Below are 18,764 nucleotides of genomic sequence, written 5' to 3' on the forward strand. Positions count from 1 at the left end.
AAAGACCAAAAAAAAAAAAAAGGGAAAAAGCACTTGATGAGATAGGAAGATAGTATAGCACCCGCCAGAACCTTGCAGCACGGCTTCCAGAATTGATTAATAGAATGGAAGGAAGGAAAAAAAGTATAACGAGAAGCTGAAGTAGTGACAACACGAACACCAAGCTGCCAACTATGAAAAAAAAACAACAAAAAAACGCAACTGCCAAAAAAGCTGTACTTTAAAGGCAAAAGCTCCCTCACTTTTAGTAGAGAAAGACTATTTCCCACAAAAGAATAAAAAAAGAATAGAAAAATGATAAAAAAAACCGGTCACGTGCATATAGATTACACCCTAGGTCAAAATCCCAAATAACCTAGGTCACACTATATATTATGAGGGCTTTGTTATAAAGAGGCTAAGCAACATTTAGGTCTAGCACCCAGCCCTAATATCCCTATCGTACATAGTGACACGGTGTTCGTTTCTTTTTTTTTTTCTCCAGAGTTATGGACACCTTGTTCTCTTTCGTTTCTTTCACCTTCCAGTATATATTAGCAGATCGTTTCCCCTCCAGTGGGCAAATAGGTTGTCTTGATCTTGTCTTGATATTGTCTTGTTTCACATAACCTCCCAAGGCTTAAGCTTACTGTCAAAACAACAACCTCCTCCCCCAACCCTTTGACAACGACCGACGACAGCTATGGAAATGACTGATTTTGAACTCACTAGCGATTCGCAATCGAACTTAGCTATCCCATCCAACTTCAAATCGACTCTGCCCCCTAGGAAAAGAGCCAAGACGAAAGAGGAAAAGGAACAGCGGAGAATCGAGCGGATTTTGAGAAACAGAAGAGCGGCTCACCAGAGCAGAGAAAAGAAGAGACTGCATCTGCAGTACCTCGAGAAGAAGTGCTCCCTCCTGGAGAGCTTGCTGAGTAACGTCGACCTCGAGAAACTGGCCGAGCACGAAGACGTGTTGGCCTGCAGCCGCGACGCCTTCGTCGCCCACCTCGACGAGTACAGGGACTTCCAGTGCTCGCGGGACACGTTGATGGACGCCCGTACCAGCTCACACTCGTCTTCTGACACTTTCACACCTTCGCCATTGAACTGCACGCTCGAGCCTGCGACACTGTCGCCCAAGAGCATGCGCGACTCCTCGTCGGACCAAGAGACCTCGTGGGAGCTGCAGATGTTCAAGACGGAGAACATACAAGAACCTGCCACACTACCTGCCGCAGACGATAACAACCTGTTTCACACGGCGGCTTCACCGCTCGTGGACCCGCTCTGCGGCGAGATAGCAGAGAATAGTCTGCCCTTTGACAATTCAATTGACCTTGACAATTGGCGTAATCCAGCCGTGATTACGATGACCAGGAAACTGCACTGAAACACCAGCCCAAGCCTTTGCATTCTGCCTTTTTTTTTTTTTGCTTTTTTTAGTCGTGGTTCTCTAATGGGGGAGGAGATGGCTAAAAGCACCTTCACAAGCAGAATGCAAGGACCCGGGCGTTTCTACGCTGGAGTTTCCTGAATAAAGACAGCTGTTTGTCCCTAGGGACAAACAGCTTGCTTGTACTGTCTGAAGCGCAGTCAGGTTTGAATTCATTTGAATTGAACGACTTCTTCATCACTTCGTGAAGACGATCGTCAGGGTATACTATTTTTTCGCTATTATTACAGTTGGTGGGTTTGTTTTTTTCTATATACGTATCTTTTTTTTGTCTGGTGGTTTCTACCGGTGGCTCTCTCAGCTAGTGTTGACTACTGCAGCAGCTGAAGAAGAGTCTTCTCAAGATTGCATACGTGATGTTGGCGCGCCCTCCTACAACCATTTGTGGTGACTGGGCAGCGACACTGAGCGTGACTCTTGGACGAAGGCCCTCTTCGACGACTGCAAACACATGCTGCCGTGGGCCCGGTGAACAAGCCACGTTCTATCTCTATAACTATCTATATAAAACATAAAGAATTCTTAAAGTGCCCTTGGCTGGGCAGTTTGTTAACGCCGCTTGTTCTCCGCAATGTGCCTCTCCCCCTAACTCCGGGCCAATTACGATCACCATATTAAGCACCATCGCAAGGACATTAGTCATGGTCATGGTCGCGCTCACAAGCTCTCTCACTACCAGTCCTTGAGCCTATATAACTGCATCTCACTTGAGCGTAAGAGCACATGCACCCTCCCTTGTCTGCCACCTTCACATAGCCTCAAACTCACCAAACATGGCTAATTCTGTAGACACGCTGCTGATCCCAGGCCCTATCATCCTTAGTGAGGCCGTCCAGAAGGCTCTGGACGTGCCCTCGCTGGGCCACACCTCTCCTGAGTTCATTTCCGTTTTCCAACGGGTCCTGCAGAACACCAGGACCGTCTTCAACTCCGCTGCTACCTCCAAATCGCAGCCCTTTGTGCTTGCTGGCTCCGGCACGCTGGGCTGGGACTTATTTGCCTCAAACTTCCTGCTCTCCGGGGCTCCCAACAGGAACGTGTTGGTCGTATCCACTGGGACGTTTTCCGACCGGTTTGCAGACTGTCTGCGCAACTACGGTGCCCAGGTGGACGTTGTGGGCCCCACCAAGATAGGCGAGTCTGTTCCTCAAGAACTGATTGCTGAGAAGCTGGCGCACAAGAAGTACGGTGCTGTCACAGTCACACACGTCGACACCTCTACGGCGGTGTTGTCGGACCTGAAAGCAGTCTCGCAGCTCATCAAGGACATCTCGCCGGAAACGTTCTTCGTGGTTGATGCGGTGTGCTCGATTGGCTGCGAGGAGTTTAAGTTTGACGACTGGGGGGTGGACTTTGCCCTGACTGCGTCCCAGAAGGCCATTGGCGCTCCAGCAGGCCTGTCAATCTCGCTGTGCAGCAGCAGGTTCATGGACTACGCCCTCAACGACCGCGAGAACGGCCAAGTGCACGGCTACTTCTCGTCTTTGAGAAGATGGGCCCCGATCATGCAGGGATACGAGGCTGGTAAAGGTGCGTACTTCGCTACCCCACCCGTGCAGCTGATCAACAGTCTCGACGTGGCCTTGAGAGAGATCCTCGACGAGGGGTTGACCAAGAGATGGGATTTGCACCGTGAAATGAGCGACTGGTTCAAAGACAGTCTGGTGAACGGCTTGCAGTTGACGTCCGTTTCTCGGTACCCTTCGAGCATGTCTGCACACGGCCTGACCGCCGTTTACGTTGCTGACCCTCCCAGTGTCATTGCATTTTTGAAGTCTCATGGCGTGGTTATTGCCGGTGGTATCCACAAGGACATCGGACCCAAGTACATCCGTATTGGCCACATGGGCGTGACCGCTTGTAACAAGAGCTTACCGTACATGAAAAACTGCTTCGACTTGATTAAGTTGGCACTTCAGAGAAAGAAGTGATTACGTACGTATATGTATATAATATAATATATTCTTCTTTATGGCTTTTCCAGTTCTTGCAAGATTCTGTGGCAGTCCCATCTCTCACTTGGTGAAAACGAAACCATTCCTAGAATGCAATTAACGAACGTTTCTTTGACTTTCACGTCCACAATCTCATTAAGCCGAGGCATGTTCCTCTCGATGGCGTTGATTTGTACGTCCTTCCCCTGGTCGAGTATGTAGTTCCCATCGCCATCCGCACCAAACATTCCAACAAAGGCGTCTACAGACCCATGTTTTGCAACGGCGTCCCACTTCTCGAGAGACGGTATGCCCAGCTTATCGAAGATCGAGCAGATCAATCTGAAGTCGCTCCCATCCAGGTTCATTTCGTCGCTGCCATCATTAATCATCGCCGGAACGTGTCCCATCCGATCTGTTTCCCTCTGAAACCATTGGGAGACAATAATCAGTAGTGACCAAACGTCCACTCCGCCATCGTAGCATCTCACCCCGAACAGAACCTCGGGTGCCTTGTATATCCCCGTGCTTATATCTGTGATCTTACCATCCATGGGCTCCATGCTTGTTTGTGGTTTGCTTTCCATGTCATATGATATACCGAAATCAATTATGTACAGCCTTGGGGAGTCAGTCGTGGTGCCAGCCGTCAGCACAATGTTCTGTGGCTTGATGTCACGGTGGATGATCTTGTTATCGTGTAAGAAGGCAATGCCCTTCACCAGTTGCTGGAAAAAGGGCAGACAATGCCTGTTTACATCCAATTGATTAGTGTACCTTTTCACTGGCGGGCTCGCAGCGGTTTCGTTGGTGGGGTTCAGCAAATCGTAGTATGGATTGTTCATTCTTCTATCTTTTTTATACTGCGATTGCATGAATTCATAAAGATTCATCTCCTCGAAAGCAAATAGCAACAGCAGGTCATCTTCAAGGGTCTTGGACTCTAGCAATGGTAACACATGCCGACATCGGGAACCCACTTTGTGTAGTATTGATAGTTCAAATTGGGCATTATGTGGTGGGATATTGAAGTCTTGCGGTAAACATTTGATGGCGTATGCATTTGATTTGTAAATCCTAGCGGTTCTTGTCGAGCAGATCAATTCACACTGTGTAAGGTCTAAATCATCTAGTATCATTGGGATGGGTGTGCACTTTTTTGCCTCTCTTCTCCACTTACCTTTCTTTATTATGGGGTTCTTATTTGTATTTTTGTTTTTTGGGATCAAAATGCACAAACTGCTTCATAGCTCATTTGATCAAAACACATATTCAATCTATCTTATATATTTTCCGTAAAGGTTTTGAGGCTATATATGCTTATCTATATACCGATCTCTTTGTCAGGGATCTGGTTATCACGCTTCAACCATTCTAGTGCTAACGGATGCAAACTGTTCACTTTACTAATGACAACCTTATCGCTGTCTTCATCAAAGGCCACTTGGCCGTTAACTTTGGCGTTGACCACCTCGGAAAACTCCACATCCTTGAGAAAGTCCAGCTTGTTGAGGATCTTACCAGATTTCATATGGTACACTTGGTCAGGCCATTTGGCCAATCCATCAAAAATATGCGTAGCGTAAACCACTGAGCATCTTCTGGTTTCAGTTTCCCATTTCAAAAATTCTAATAGTCTTGCCCTGGCAATAACGTCCAAGTCCACAGTGACCTCATCAAGCAGCAGGACTCTCCATGGTTTCAAAAGACCCATGGCTAATTGCACTCTTCTTTTTTGCCCATCACTCAGCCTGTGCATTCTCCAGCGCACGTCAATGTCTAGAATCCTAACCAATTTTTCACCTCTTTCTCTAAAATGGTCAAACCCGATACTCTCTAACAGTTCCATGACCCCAATGTCCCTATTAATGATGCTCATGTGACACCATTCTGTACCCAGATAAGTGGTCGTTTGGTAGTTCGTAGAATCCTCAACACTTTCGTCATCGTCTACTTGGTTCATGGACAAGGGACTGAATGGGTCAAGGCCATTCACCATGATCTTGCCGTCGAGGCAAAGATGCTTACCACTTAGTAACTTCAAAAGGGTGGATTTACCGGCACCATTTGCACCTACAACTAAAGACCTCGTATTCCATGGGATCTCCAAATTGATGTTAACAACAGATGGTTCAGAACTTTCCTTAAACTTATACGTCAAGTCACGCACTTCAATAGCAAACTGGGAAACCATTTTAACAATTATGTACTTACTATAGTACTATCTTTTGGAAGTATGGATTGCCTTCTCCTTAAATCTCTCTTTTTTTTTTTCAACCTTTTCATAATTGAAGTCATCCTCGAAGAAAATCCCGCAGAGACTGGGACTAAGACTCGTTATAATTATTATAATACGTACGTTTTCTATGTTATAGATATGGAGAATATGTTACGTATTATCTATTTGGGCGTCCAAACCTCAAGATATCTTTGATTGGATCCATCCAGACGTTATTGACGTTATGCAAATTCATATTCACATGTGACAGGTCTTTCAACTTTGTGGATATCATGTATCGTAAACTGAGTACTAGACTTAACGACCTCGTGTTCCGTAGTTGGTACAGGATGGCCACGATTCCGATTAGTAAAGATATCTTGCCCCATTTATCATACTTAGGGGGCAAAAAATGGCCCAGCCTCTGGACTAGTGCCCTTGTCTTGGACCTAGTTGCGATTCCGTCGTGTTTGTTCTTCTTATACTGTTCGTTCATCTTAGTTTGTTCGTCTAGGTAGAAAACAACGGCGTCCATTTGGAAACTGGATGGGTTGCCACACGCTGTATTGAGTAATGTACTATACTTGTTCAAACGTACCCTTTTTAAAACCCTCCTGCTAGCATTTGCCGAATGGTCCCTAGTTATTTGCAAAACTTCTTCCCAAAGCGATTCGTCGTATAATTTTTTCTGTAAGACTGTTTGTATAGCTCCATGACGCAAATCGAAATCGTTTTCAAAAACCTCAGAATTAGCTTCTATTTGCTTCAATATTTCGGGTGCGTTTTGCAATAGCAAGTTCTTGTATATGATCAAAGGTAAATGCATGGATTGTGAGGATATCGTCATATCAAAGATCTGGAAAAGTGTCTTGTGTAGGTTGGTGTCGCCGCTATCGATTGGCTTTAAATTATGTGCAAAGATTGTCAGTATGGACCCAATAGCGAAAAGCGGTTCATTCTTATCGAATTGGAAAGCGTTATAGAATTTCGGATCCGACTCCTTTATCAGTAATGAGATTAAGCTCAATTGTTCGAATGAAAAATCTAACGAGTTCATCATAAAATCTCTCAGATATAATAATGTAAACGCCTCAACACAGTAAAACAATTTATTAATGTTAATTTGTTCTCGCAACGAGAGAGACCCCCATTCCAACCCTTTCTCTTCAGTGACGTCCCAACTAAAGCACATAATGAAAACAGATACGATGTCATGGTAACCTTGGTAATAGTTCAGCGACGGGTACTTCCTTAATATGTCGGTAATTAACTCCACCAGCAACGCCTTCAACTGTACCTTCAACTTCTTGTTTGCTATCCCGCCAAAAGACCTCTCTGCATCCAGTGCCACCTGGCCTTCATCCTTATGTTTCTCTACCGGCAAAAAGTACTCCGTAGCATCATCGATATGCAACTGCGACGTTAACAATTCATACCAACAGTCTCTTCTGAGCGAATTGGACACAAAACCCAGCGGCCCCATGCCCATATGCCTCAACAAACGAACATCCTTCTTCTTCAACAACCTCGATATGGCTTCCCCTTTTTGTTCGTCTGCCTTTTCAGTGCTTGAACTATCGAGCGATTGCAAATAGACGTCAACCCCTTCCTCTACCAACCGGTCCTTGACGTACCTATTGCGGCCAGCATTTAATAATGATCGTAGTGGCATTGTATTTTTCTAGGTGCTCTTCTGGATTATCTCATCTCTTGTTTTATTTTTCTATCTCTTCTCTGCCTTACTGCTGTAGATAATGTCCCCTTTCCAAAGAGGAAAAATGGAAAAATTTCAACAAAAGATCCCATAACAGGTTTTAGCACCGAACAGCCAAGGGAAAGGATGCAGAAATAACCGGTATAGAAGTCAACCCGACAAGAAAGTGTCCGCTAATACTCATGATCACATCTTTACGATTTCCCAAATGGGATCTGTGATTTGTCAAGATATGCAAGGCTTTAGACATCCAGTGGTCCACGCATGGGACTGCCTGAAGAAAATGGGAAGAACCGGCCGCTTCAACGTGAAACAGCAGTGTTTCACTGCCGACTCCTGTGGGTTGTTTCGTCATGCTTGTGGGTGTTTAAAGCTTGTGCGTCGATGGTTTGCCTATTTATGTTTTTCAACCATGTATTTTTCCCAATTGGGTAATTACATGGTGAAACATGTATGAAAAAAAATTAAGCTTTATTTGCATATTCTCGAGGATTCCTTTAGTTAGTGGAATACTATTTAAGAAGTCTTGCCAACACCTTGCTTGGTTTTGTAAGAAAACAGTTTCCTTTTCCTTCCACTTGATACCTAGCTTAAATTTTGGTTACTTGTTAAAAAATGCATCACTTATAACAAATATCCACGGAAAATAAATGTCTGGTACAGCTCCTTCGTTAAGCGATTTGTTTTATGACTCTACATACAATCCAGGCCAAAGCATCATTGACTACACTTCTATATACGGCAACGGTACCACTGTCACATTCGATGAATTGCAAGCTCTTGTGAATAGTACTGTTACTGAAGCTATCATGTTCGGTGTTAGATGCGGTGCGGCAGCCTTAACTTTGATTGTCATGTGGATGATATCGAGAAGTAAGAAAACTCCAATCTTCATCATCAACCAGATTTCATTACTGTTGATCGTTTTGCATTCCGCCCTCTATTTCAAATACTTACTGTCCAATTACTCCTCCGTGACGTATGCCCTCACTGGGTTTTCCCAGTTCATAAGTAGAGGCGACGTCCATGTTTACGGCGCTACAAATATCATTCAAGTGCTGCTAGTCGCCTCCATTGAAGCATCGTTAGTGTTCCAGGTCAAAGTCATCTTCACGGGTGACAATTTCAAAAAGATAGGTCTGGTGTTGACATCGATATCTTCCGCTCTGGGGCTTGCTACAGTGGTCATGTATTTTGTGAGTGCTATTAAAGGTATGATCGCGACTTATCAAGACGTCAGCGCTACTCAAGATAAGTATTTCAATGCGTCCACCATCTTACTGGCGTCTTCGATCAACTTTATGTCGTTTGTCCTAGTCGTTAAATTGATTCTGGCCATTAGATCAAGAAGATTCCTTGGCCTCAAACAATTCGATAGTTTCCATATCCTACTTGTTATGTCGTGTCAATCTTTGTTAGTCCCATCAGTGATCTTCATTCTTGCATATAGTTTGAAACCAGAACAAGGTACAGATGTATTAACCACTGTTGCCACATTGTTAGCTGTTTTGTCTCTGCCATTGTCATCTATGTGGGCCACAGCCGCCAACAATGCATCCAAACCGACCACCATCACTTCAGATTTTACAACGTCAACAAACGGATTCTACCCAGGTGGATCTTCTAGTTTTCAGACTGAAAGTGTCAACAGTGATGCAAAAAGCAGCTTTAGAAGTAGGCTGTATGATTTGTATCCCAGAAGAAAAGAATCAATATCAGACAAACATTCAGAAAGAACTTTTGTGGATGGGACTGCGAACGATATAGAAAAGAATCAGTTTTATCAGTTGCCTACGCCTACAAGTTCAAAAAACACCACGACAGGGCCATTTGCTGATACAAATTATAAGGAAGTGGGTAGTGAACGTGTCGCTGTGTATACTCCCAATACTGCTGCAGATGAAGAAGCAAGAAGGTTTTGGACTGAAGATAATGATAATCTATGAATAAAAAGTACATAAGGTCCTCACTAACATTATTAATTCGCTATATATCCTTACTCTACATAAAAGAAGTGGTGATAGTATTTTTAAACTTCCTTATATGATACATAACCCGTGGACGTCTAAAAGAAATTGCTTTAAGATTCATTATTGCAGGGTTCTTGTTCGACTTGATCCAGCAGAATATAGAGAAATAATGCATTGTCTTTATTTAAACGCGGATATTATGATTATAAAAATAAACGCGAATGTTTCATTCTTACTTCAGTGTATTGCTTCAAAAAATAGTAGCCATGCGCATGTTATATTCACCAAATGATGTATCCAGTATAAGTTCCTTATTCCATAAATAAAGCTGAATAGCATTGTACACACGAATAAGAGAACGGTAATTGCACCATCTAACGATCTTATCGAAACGCTCTTTGGCATTTTGAAAACTGAATTGTTCCCAACCAAAAAGATAATTGGTGCCACAGCTAGGATGTTGTGATGTGATCTGAACGAAGTTTCCCACCTAATGGCAACATTATGTAAGAAAACAATGACGATAGGAATGTTAATCGCGCTAACAAATAATAAAAGCATGAGTAATGTCATATTGAAATTCAACAAATTGGTTTTTTGTGCGTCGTTTGATGGCTGTAGTAGCGCTATTCTGACACAGGTAGCTATCTGAATAACTAATGTGATAATAAAAGCCATTTGATACGGTATGTAAAAAAAAATCAATAATAATAGGAATATTAATGCCATCAGTCTGCCCTTACCATATACCTTAGGTTCAGCAATACCAACACATTCTTTGGCCTCGGTATTCCCCCCTTTCAACATTCGTTGAAGTGATGTTAATAATAATTCCAATGCCTTCAAAATTTTGGAAACTAGGGCTAACAATCCAATAGTCATAATCCCAAACAATAACCCAATACTCGACATAAACCAATCTCTGATCCCCAAATAATAAAAGTTTGCGTGCATGTGTTTTTCGGACAATAGAAATGGATAGTTTAAACCGACCGGATCTAAGAAATAGAGTATTCGTTGGACCAACTTATTATTAACTATAGGAGAAGCTAAGAAAAGAGCAAACATCATAAATATGCCGTGCTTTCTCATAATTTGGCTTATGGTGGCATCGAAAGAGGGGAATTCAGATGTCTTATTGTACCAGTAAAACTGATATGCCAGCACGAGTGCAATAAACCCAACCGGAAAAGATGCAAGCGCTAATCTGTATCTGATAAAAAGCATCTTTAAAGTCAACCACCAATTAATGGTCATCTTAGCTTCCAAAGACATTCCAGGCGGAACGAAAAAACTCAATTGTAGTGATCTTGATTCAGATTCATTCAATGGAATAAACGGCGCCACGTTGTGCATATTTATACCAACATCTTGATTTAGGATATCCAAATGCCACTTGGATTCGAAAGGCTCATAAACCCATTGCCTTATAAAAGGCTGGAATAACGCCTCACCAGCTGGAATAGACTTGTTGTTTCCTTCAAGTTTTGTCTCTAACTTATACGATAGTAAAGAATCCCATAAATTATGGAAGCTTATGATTTGTTCGATGTCTACACCATTTAAACGCAACGTCTCTCCAAATAGCAATACCTGAGAAGGTGTAGTATGACTTACTTGAACACTTGGCTCATTAGACAATGATGCCAAAAGGAATCCATCATTTGACCCATTAATTTCTTGTTTGGAAAACTCATCATAAGTAGGCGTACTTATCATTAAAAAGTCGTATTTCTGTAATATCTCTTTTTCAACACTGATGACCTTGAAAGGATTTTCTTCCTCACCAAAAGAGGAATCTGCTGCAACCTGTGTGTGTTGAGAAGATCTAGGTACTGTTAAGATACTACCTTCAGCCGTTATACAGCTTAGGTTTTTCGAATTTTCACAGAAATATACGATAGGCGTTTCCAAACTAGTTAACAACATGAATTTTAAATGTCCGATAGAAGATGTGTTCCTTGGAATATTTACTTTAGTGTAATCATCTTCCCAATTTTCAAGGTTTGACATTGAAATATTTAGCACATCGTTGATCGCCAAAGTGGTGAAGTCTGAAAAGAAGTTGCCACTGAATTCTTGTAAACTTTCTTGAGGATAATTCAGTTTGCTGTTTACCGATGCATAATCTTCAAACCCTGAAAGTAAAAATTCTTTTGCAATTTGTAACCTCTCATCCAACGATTTAACCTTTTCAGGTTTGGAAGCATCTATGCTTTCCAATAAAAGGCGTGCAATAACTTCTCTTAACTGCTTACACCAAACGATGGCCAAATGATCAATTGGAGTCCAAACTTCTGGAATTGTGGTAGTGAAACTTGTGAATCCATTGTTTAAGCTTACCAAGTCTTCTACAGAGGCGTAATCGGCAGGTAAGGTGGTGTCTAATATACCTCCCGTGATGGAAACCAATGAGATATTCTTGGAGAAGAAAGAGTCGTTGTGGGATAGTTGATCTCTCCAATATTCATTTGTATTTTTGTAGAGCTTCAATATATCACCATCAAAAGTTACCGGCGAGGCAGCATGAGGTGAAGATAGAGTCAATATAGATCGTATACTTCCCGGGATATGGTTCTTCAAAGTGAGCATGACTCTAGCTACAATACCGCCCATGGAATGTCCAACTAAAATAACGGATTCCGGAATAGGATGTGAATAATTGGGTGTCGTTTCATAAAGAAACAAAATATATCTGACGGCATCATTGAGGTATTCAGCTTGGTCAAGCATTGTTTTACCATGGAAGGCAGTGAAATCCTCATTGAAATCAGCCGTGAAGAAGTCCAGATTTCGTAAATTTTCATTATTCAAGGTCGCTCTGGTATTAATATCAAAGTATAAATTAGAGCATGCAGAAGCAATTGATCTGGATTGCCTGTAGGAACCTGCATTTCCTGGTATGAAAAGCACAGGGATACCATCGAGTTGTAATTTATCGTCATTTAAAGGTTTTGTATCTACACCTTGTTCCCGATACAGATAAAGATGATACTTGTGCGCCAAGGGTGTATATCGTTTATCAAATCCATCGATACTTGCATATGATGGGTACATATAAATAGACCTACACTGAGGAGCATCTGCGCCGTCAAATGGTTTTAACAACGATATTAACAAAACCGAACAGATGCATATTATGCCAAGAATGGAGAAAGCGTTATACGTATAATTTTTTTTTTCAGCCATGCTATTATTGCTGTTATACTTGAGAGAAGGCTTTTCCCCGTCTTCACGGTCAGTATGTACTCTCGAGTATTGTCTTGATGAACTAACTTTGTTGAATATGGGCCGCGTTATACCACCAATCAACCTTTTGATACCCATTGTGAAATGAAATGCAGTTGTGCAAAGGGTTCAGCCTAGATTTAAGACCGACCTTTTGGAAATGTGGGTTACGTTTGGTACAGCCCTATCAGAATATACAAGCAAACACATTTTTAAGTATATGTTTTATTTTTTTGTTATTATGAAAAACTTGAAATATCTTTCAGACCTCGCGCCAAGAGTAGGAATAAAAACGCTAGTGATGAGAAATGCGTTATTTTTAAAGGTACCTTAATGAGTTATGCAATTGTCTATGTAAGAGTATAAATCTACTTTAAATACATCAAGCATTCGCGATGAATTTATGAAAAAAGTCGAAAGGTTACAACAACGATGTAAAATGGAAAATAAAAAGGTAAAATGTAGTCTAGTGAAGGTAATAATAATACAACATGAATAATGCTCAGCATTCTTCTTTCTGAAAGTTGGGGTTTTTGGCAGTTTTTTTTTTTTCTTTTATTGTTATCAACGTTTGTTTTGATTAGCTGCTTTTTTGTACAATAGTGTTTTTTTATTCGTAAATTAAAATGTGGGGGACTTGTAATTGATATCCCATGCGTAAAAAAGCGTATCTCGCTTGATAGAGAAATGAAGTTGTTTTGTTCATGAAGAGTTTTTTTGGGTTATAGAAGAGGTTTGTTTAGCCCCGGGATTTACCAATGAATCGTTCAGTTTTTTCAGGGAATTTGACGAGTTTGTGTGATTATTTTGTTGCTTCTGCTTCTGTTGTTGTGTTTGCTGCTGTTGTTGCTGCTGTTGTTGCTGTTGCTGTTGTGCTTGTTGTGCTTGTTGTTGTTGTTGTTGTTGCTGCTGCTGCTGTTGTTGTAAATGTTGCATGTGCGTCTGTTTCAACCTGTTGATGTAGTCCCTACGGTACTTGATCGTTGCTTCTCTTAATTGTTCATAGGATTTGGTACCCAACATAGTGCCGAACCTAATCACTTGAGTGTCATTAGAAATCTGATTTAACCTTGCCGGTTCATCCGAAAATTTGATCCCGTATTCATTTTGTGGGGAATCGTACTTCCATTTGTCGTAAAGCCTCACAAATTCGTCATATTTGGAATCGTAAACATTTATCGATTCATTATTGTCGTTAACTTCTTTTGGATATTGTTCCCTTTCGATTGAATCGAAATCCACAAAGTCCATTAAAGAACTGCTTGGCTTGGCGGATGTTATTGTATAATTGGGCTTACGATCAATATACTGGATATTAGATCTACCGATTCTTTTCCTAAATTTGATTGGATATTCTCTCGAATGAATTTCTAAATTTTCTTGAAACGGATCGTACAGTTCAGTTTTTTTAATCTTTCTAGCGTTCAAGTTGTTATTATCTTGATTTTTAGGACGGCCATTGGAATCATAAATTTTGATATCATTAGAGATGCCTTTCATATATTCTGGTAAATGAGGGGAGTAAAAGGATCTATCAATTTGGAAGTTCGATGACGCAATAGACGAAAACGGAATGTTATTTGTGGAAAAATCTTTAGGTAGTGACATATCAAATACTGGATTGAAGGGGTCATCTGTTAAATTGAAAAATACATCTGCGTCCTCGATTTTCCTTTTTTCCATCTTCTCTTGAACAAACTTCCTTGCGTTTTTTTCTTTACTGTTCAGCAAAGAATCTACTTCTTCCAATACAATATCCGGGATCTTGGAAGATGGTAATTTAACATAAACGTGAGATGTAATTGGTTGTGATGATACCGAAGAAGACACAGGCATAAGTTGTTTTCCACTTTCAGATTTGATGGCATTCTGTTGCTGTTGTTCCTGTTGCTGTAAGAGTTGCTGTTGTTGCTGTTTGGATAGCCTAGTGGAGGATTTATCATCGAGTTGGTTATTCTTTTTGTTGATCTTAGCCTTTGCAGCGGCAGCGGCAACAGCAGCTCTCTTCAATTCTGCTTTCTTTAATTCTGCTTCTCTTTGCTCAATAGTGAAAATCATTGGACGTTTTCTCTTGTGATTAATCAAATCATCATCTTCACCACTGATATTCAAAGATCTTTTCAAACTTTTGACTTCCACTCTTTGATTGAAGWTCTTCAATTCGTCATTAATCCAATTTAATGAAACGTTTTCACGTTTGGCAACCAGAAGAGCTAATTCCCTGGTATTCTTCAATTCTTGATGTAACGACCTCAAACGCTGACTGTTTAAGATATCTATACGTCTAGTTTTCCTCGGATGTCTGACTTCTCTTCTTCTGAAGCAAACGTACGGATCGATTTCTTCCTTTTCACCCGGTCTTTCAAATCTCAACTGGGGAAAAATTTCGTACCCATTAACCTCAATTTTTCTTTCTTTCCAATATTCATAAATCTTAGAGCCAAATTTTTCAATTAGTTGAATTAAAGGTCTTGTATCCATCTGAGAGGAAGGATCGAATTGTGTGATAAAATGAGTTTCATGAGAATTTATCTCATAGTTCAATTGGCTCCTTAGATTAGAGTTAGCCATATCAGACTTGATTAATGTGGGTCTCAGTTCTTCAAATGAAAGTATACTTTCAGGATCCATACTCAAAAAAGGTTGACGTTCATGAATGGCATTTTCGAAACTCGAGCAAAGAATTTCAAATTCGTCTTCAGTTAAAATATCTGACGAATCTTTATTCACTTCTTCATTTAAAAATATCTCGTCTCTTTCATCCATGTTATAGTTCGAACCACAGCAATCTTCTACGGTGGCAGAAAACTTTATGTAACTAGTTGTCTCCTGGAAAGTGCCAGTATAAAACTTGCCAAAATCACTCCAAGTCACGGAAGCATCTGGTGTCGGAATATAATCTTTCTGCTTTGTATGACTGGTACCCATTTGTAATATTCGATGCAAATGAACTTCCTTTTCTTCATTTTTCTCCACACCAGTTTCGATCTCCACGACTTCTCTTTGTTGCAATTCATCCTTGTCCAAATGTTTCAAATCATTGGGCAAATAGACCTTAAGATGCTGTTTGACAGATATTTTCCGATGCCTGAACCGACTATTACTGCTACCAGCACTGGCGCCAGCACCGGAATCGCCCTTCCCGAGTGAATCTAGGCCGTCTTCAGGTGCACTCCTCGAGCCAGATCGCCTAGTACTTCTGCCAGACTTGTGTGAGCCATCGTTGATTTCTATAGCGTTCGAAGGTGTCGGCATAATTGTTCCTATTGTTATTATGACTAGTATTTACAATCACGTGATCGAAGTGTTACCCCGAATTGTGTTTCTTTTTTTTTGTTTGTCGTCCTCTGCCGTACAATATGAGAATGTGGACAGGGGGAGTGCGAGGGTGGCAAAAAGAGGAGTCAAAAATAAATAGCGGTTTGATTTATTATAGCAGCTCAAAGGAACACGACGTGAAATAGTAATATGCGAGTGTCTAACGACCACCGGTACACGAGCACAGTTTTTGCTGTTTTTTTGCTGTGTTTTTTGCTTTTGTGTAGCAGGCCTTTTGCGGATATCGCTTGTATTGCTGTACCATGTGATATGTAGTGGTACAATTTTGTGGTCGGGTCGTGTTTTTGCCACCCGCGGCCGACGGAGAAAATTTTTTTACTTCCGGACCGTTCGCTTGGGCCTGCTGTATGCAGCCCAAGTGGTGGCGCGTTCAATTTTGGAATCTGAGAGCGAGGTACGGGTAACACTGGTAATATCGGGTGTGGGTGTTGTGAAAATTATTCTTGAGTTATGGCGATGAGCTATCTTAAGGTTTTAGAATGTAAGAGTCCTATGAACTAGTGTTAACTATTCTCTTACACAGCTTTTTTATTGCAAGTAGGTGCTTATTGGAACGGTTATGGACGTACTGGCAGAAAGCGTGGAGGGCACATTGAAAAATTTGCAGGGCAAAAGAGACTTCCTTGCAGAGCAAAGGGAGCATTACATTGATATAAGAAGTCGGCTGGTTAGCTTTAATAGTGATGATGATGATGATGATGAAGGGGCTAAGAGTCAGGGTACGGTCTTTGGTGATATTATAATATCAGCGAGCAGGATATATTTGAGTATAGGCTATGAATATTATGTAGAAAAGACCAAAGAAGAGGCCACTACATTTGTGGACGATAAATTGCGACTAATGGAGAACGCTATTGAACAGTTTGATATGAAGATACAAGAAGCCCTGACAACCTTAGATAATTTGAATGGTCTAGACAATGAAGTCAGTAACGAGCAAGGGGAGACGGGAAATGAGGAAGGTTTCCTTCCCTCGATAGAGATTAGAGAAGAATTAGATGAGGAAGGAAATGTCATAAGCAGCTCTGTCACTCCTACAACGAAGCAACCATTGCAGTCAAATATCAAAGAAGAGGAAAAGGCTCTAACGTCTCAAAATAAACAGTCTACAAACGAAAAGAAACCAAGCTCATTTGAAGACAATTTAAAGGGCAAGCTATCTAAAGAGAAGAAGCCAAACTCATTCGAAGACAATTTAAAGGGAAAGCTATCCAAAGAGAAGAAACCAAACTCATTCGAAGACAATTTAAAGGGAAGATTATCCAAAGAGGCCGCCGACAAGAGGGTGGTAGAGCCATCGAAAGTGGACACAGAAAACGTATATACGTTTGTCGATTTAGTTCAGCAGATGGATCAACAGGACGAATTAGACGACGGTTCAATTGGTGCCGATGACATAAACTATGATTATGATGCTTTTGAAAACTCTAATTTTGAGGTCAATGACTATGAAGACGACGATGAGGATGATGAGGATGACGGTTATGTAAACCATTCAATTATACCTGGTTTTGAAGCGCAATCTTCATTTCTAAGCCAAATCCAACAATTACGCGCACAGAATCAGCCCCAAGAGCATGAACAGAAATGTACTGAAGGAAATAAGCCATTGAAACCAATTTTAAAGAAGTCCTCCGCTGATGAGGAGCCTGCGAAGAAGGAAAAAACGAAACGAGTGGGGTTTGCCTCATCTTTAGAAATCCACGAAGTGGAGAACTTGAAAGACGAGACTAAAAAGCAGACGCATTCCTTCAAGATCCCCATGTATGACATGATAAACAACCAGGAAATAATGGGGCCTGCCAACGAAATGGCGTCGGACCAATTCGATGGTGATTTGCTTGCCAAGATGTTGGGTGTGCAAGAAGCTGATGAGGTCCATGACAAATACAAGGACAATGTGGCAGGCCAAGAGAAGCATGAAGAGGAAACGAGCAGGTCGAACAAGAAAACCAGGATTTCCAGATTCAAGAAGGATAGAGCCCCCAAAAGGCCAGACTCGCTGTTAAATTGTGGACCTGTGGAGAGGGAGCCAGTTGTGAGCGACATAGTGGAGAGACGCCCGGTCGTGAACGATGTTATAGAAAAGGAGCCGGCTGTCAGCGATATAATGGAACGGGAACCAACGGCTGGCACTAGCAGCAAATCTGACGGTGCATTAAAAAAGAAAAACTTGAAATCATTACAAAAGCCAAGGTCATCGAGATTTAAAAAGAAGAAATTTGATCCCAAGATATTCGACGATATAAGTGACGACGAACCCGAAGTCAACCCCGAACCCAGACGAACTGCCGATGTGCAGGAGAAATTCCCTTCAAAGATCCAGGAGGCGTCCAGAGCGATGAACCAGGCAGGCGCGACCACAGAGGATAAACCGGTCAGAATCGCGAACGTCGACTACCACGCCCTGGGGGGCGACATGGATGACATGGTCAAGGCATACTCGCTGGGGATATACGACGACGACCTGGAGGAGGATCCGGGCACCGTAGTGGAGAAGCTCGAGGATTTCAAAGAGTACAACAGGCAGGTGGAGTTGCTGCGTGACGAAATCCGGGACTTCCAGCTGGAGAACCAGCCCGTGGCGACGGAAGAGAACGACGAGAACGACGAACACGATGGCAAGATCATGGTGGATGTTGTTGAGCGTGAGGTTCCTGAAAGCTACGCGGACGAGGAAGACGAAGTGGCATTGCATCCGGATCGATTGCACGAGGCGGTTGCGATCGAGTACCGACGCATGAAGGAAACCGCAGCGTCGAAATGGCAGTCATCGCCCACGCAAGCTGAGGGCGAGCTGGAGCCCATCGATGAGTTTGGGAACCCAGTGAAAACGAGTCGGTTCCGGTCGCAGCGGTTACGCATGGGCGAATGATAAAAATAATGTAACTCATTTTTTTTTTGTTTTTTTTTCTATATCAAC

At 41.9% G+C, this 18,764-nt stretch overlaps 8 protein-coding genes across 8 annotated transcripts; 3 read left to right on the plus strand and 5 right to left on the minus strand.

The window, feature by feature from the left end:
- Positions 1–682: 682 nt before the first annotated feature.
- HAC1 (transcription factor HAC1) lies at positions 683–1,375 on the plus strand (the record flags this gene model as incomplete). Its single annotated transcript, XM_018364805.1, has 1 exon — positions 683–1,375. One exon carries the CDS (start codon positions 683–685, stop codon positions 1,373–1,375), a length of 693 nt encoding a protein of 230 aa, XP_018222508.1.
- An 836-nt stretch (positions 1,376–2,211) lies between these two features.
- Positions 2,212–3,369, plus strand: AGX1 (alanine--glyoxylate transaminase; the record flags this gene model as incomplete). The annotated part of the gene is made up of 1 exon (XM_018364806.1): positions 2,212–3,369. One exon carries the CDS (start codon positions 2,212–2,214, stop codon positions 3,367–3,369), a length of 1,158 nt encoding a protein of 385 aa, XP_018222509.1.
- A 38-nt stretch (positions 3,370–3,407) lies between these two features.
- On the minus strand, positions 3,408–4,511 carry CAK1 (cyclin-dependent protein kinase-activating kinase CAK1; the record flags this gene model as incomplete). The annotated part of the gene is made up of 1 exon (XM_018364807.1): positions 3,408–4,511. The coding sequence occupies one exon, from the start codon at positions 4,509–4,511 to the stop codon at positions 3,408–3,410; it is 1,104 nt and encodes a 367-aa protein (XP_018222510.1).
- Positions 4,512–4,696: 185 nt separating this feature from the next.
- On the minus strand, positions 4,697–5,566 carry CAF16 (putative ATP-binding cassette family ATPase CAF16; the record flags this gene model as incomplete). The annotated part of the gene is made up of 1 exon (XM_018364808.1): positions 4,697–5,566. One exon carries the CDS (start codon positions 5,564–5,566, stop codon positions 4,697–4,699), a length of 870 nt encoding a protein of 289 aa, XP_018222511.1.
- Positions 5,567–5,768: 202 nt separating this feature from the next.
- On the minus strand, positions 5,769–7,262 carry GYP8 (GTPase-activating protein GYP8; the record flags this gene model as incomplete). Its single annotated transcript, XM_018364809.1, has 1 exon — positions 5,769–7,262. One exon carries the CDS (start codon positions 7,260–7,262, stop codon positions 5,769–5,771), a length of 1,494 nt encoding a protein of 497 aa, XP_018222512.1.
- Positions 7,263–9,511: 2,249 nt separating this feature from the next.
- Positions 9,512–12,601, minus strand: BST1 (Bst1p; the record flags this gene model as incomplete). The annotated part of the gene is made up of 1 exon (XM_018364810.1): positions 9,512–12,601. The coding sequence occupies one exon, from the start codon at positions 12,599–12,601 to the stop codon at positions 9,512–9,514; it is 3,090 nt and encodes a 1,029-aa protein (XP_018222513.1).
- A 603-nt stretch (positions 12,602–13,204) lies between these two features.
- Positions 13,205–15,757, minus strand: EPL1 (Epl1p; the record flags this gene model as incomplete). The annotated part of the gene is made up of 1 exon (XM_018364811.1): positions 13,205–15,757. The coding sequence occupies one exon, from the start codon at positions 15,755–15,757 to the stop codon at positions 13,205–13,207; it is 2,553 nt and encodes an 850-aa protein (XP_018222514.1).
- A 643-nt stretch (positions 15,758–16,400) lies between these two features.
- On the plus strand, positions 16,401–18,716 carry BUD27 (prefoldin-like protein; the record flags this gene model as incomplete). The annotated part of the gene is made up of 1 exon (XM_018364812.1): positions 16,401–18,716. One exon carries the CDS (start codon positions 16,401–16,403, stop codon positions 18,714–18,716), a length of 2,316 nt encoding a protein of 771 aa, XP_018222515.1.
- Positions 18,717–18,764: the final 48 nt, after the last annotated feature.

This window comes from Saccharomyces eubayanus, chromosome VI (assembly GCF_001298625.1).
Source record: "Saccharomyces eubayanus strain FM1318 chromosome VI, whole genome shotgun sequence".
In the NCBI taxonomy this organism is placed as follows: domain Eukaryota; kingdom Fungi; phylum Ascomycota; class Saccharomycetes; order Saccharomycetales; family Saccharomycetaceae; genus Saccharomyces; species Saccharomyces eubayanus.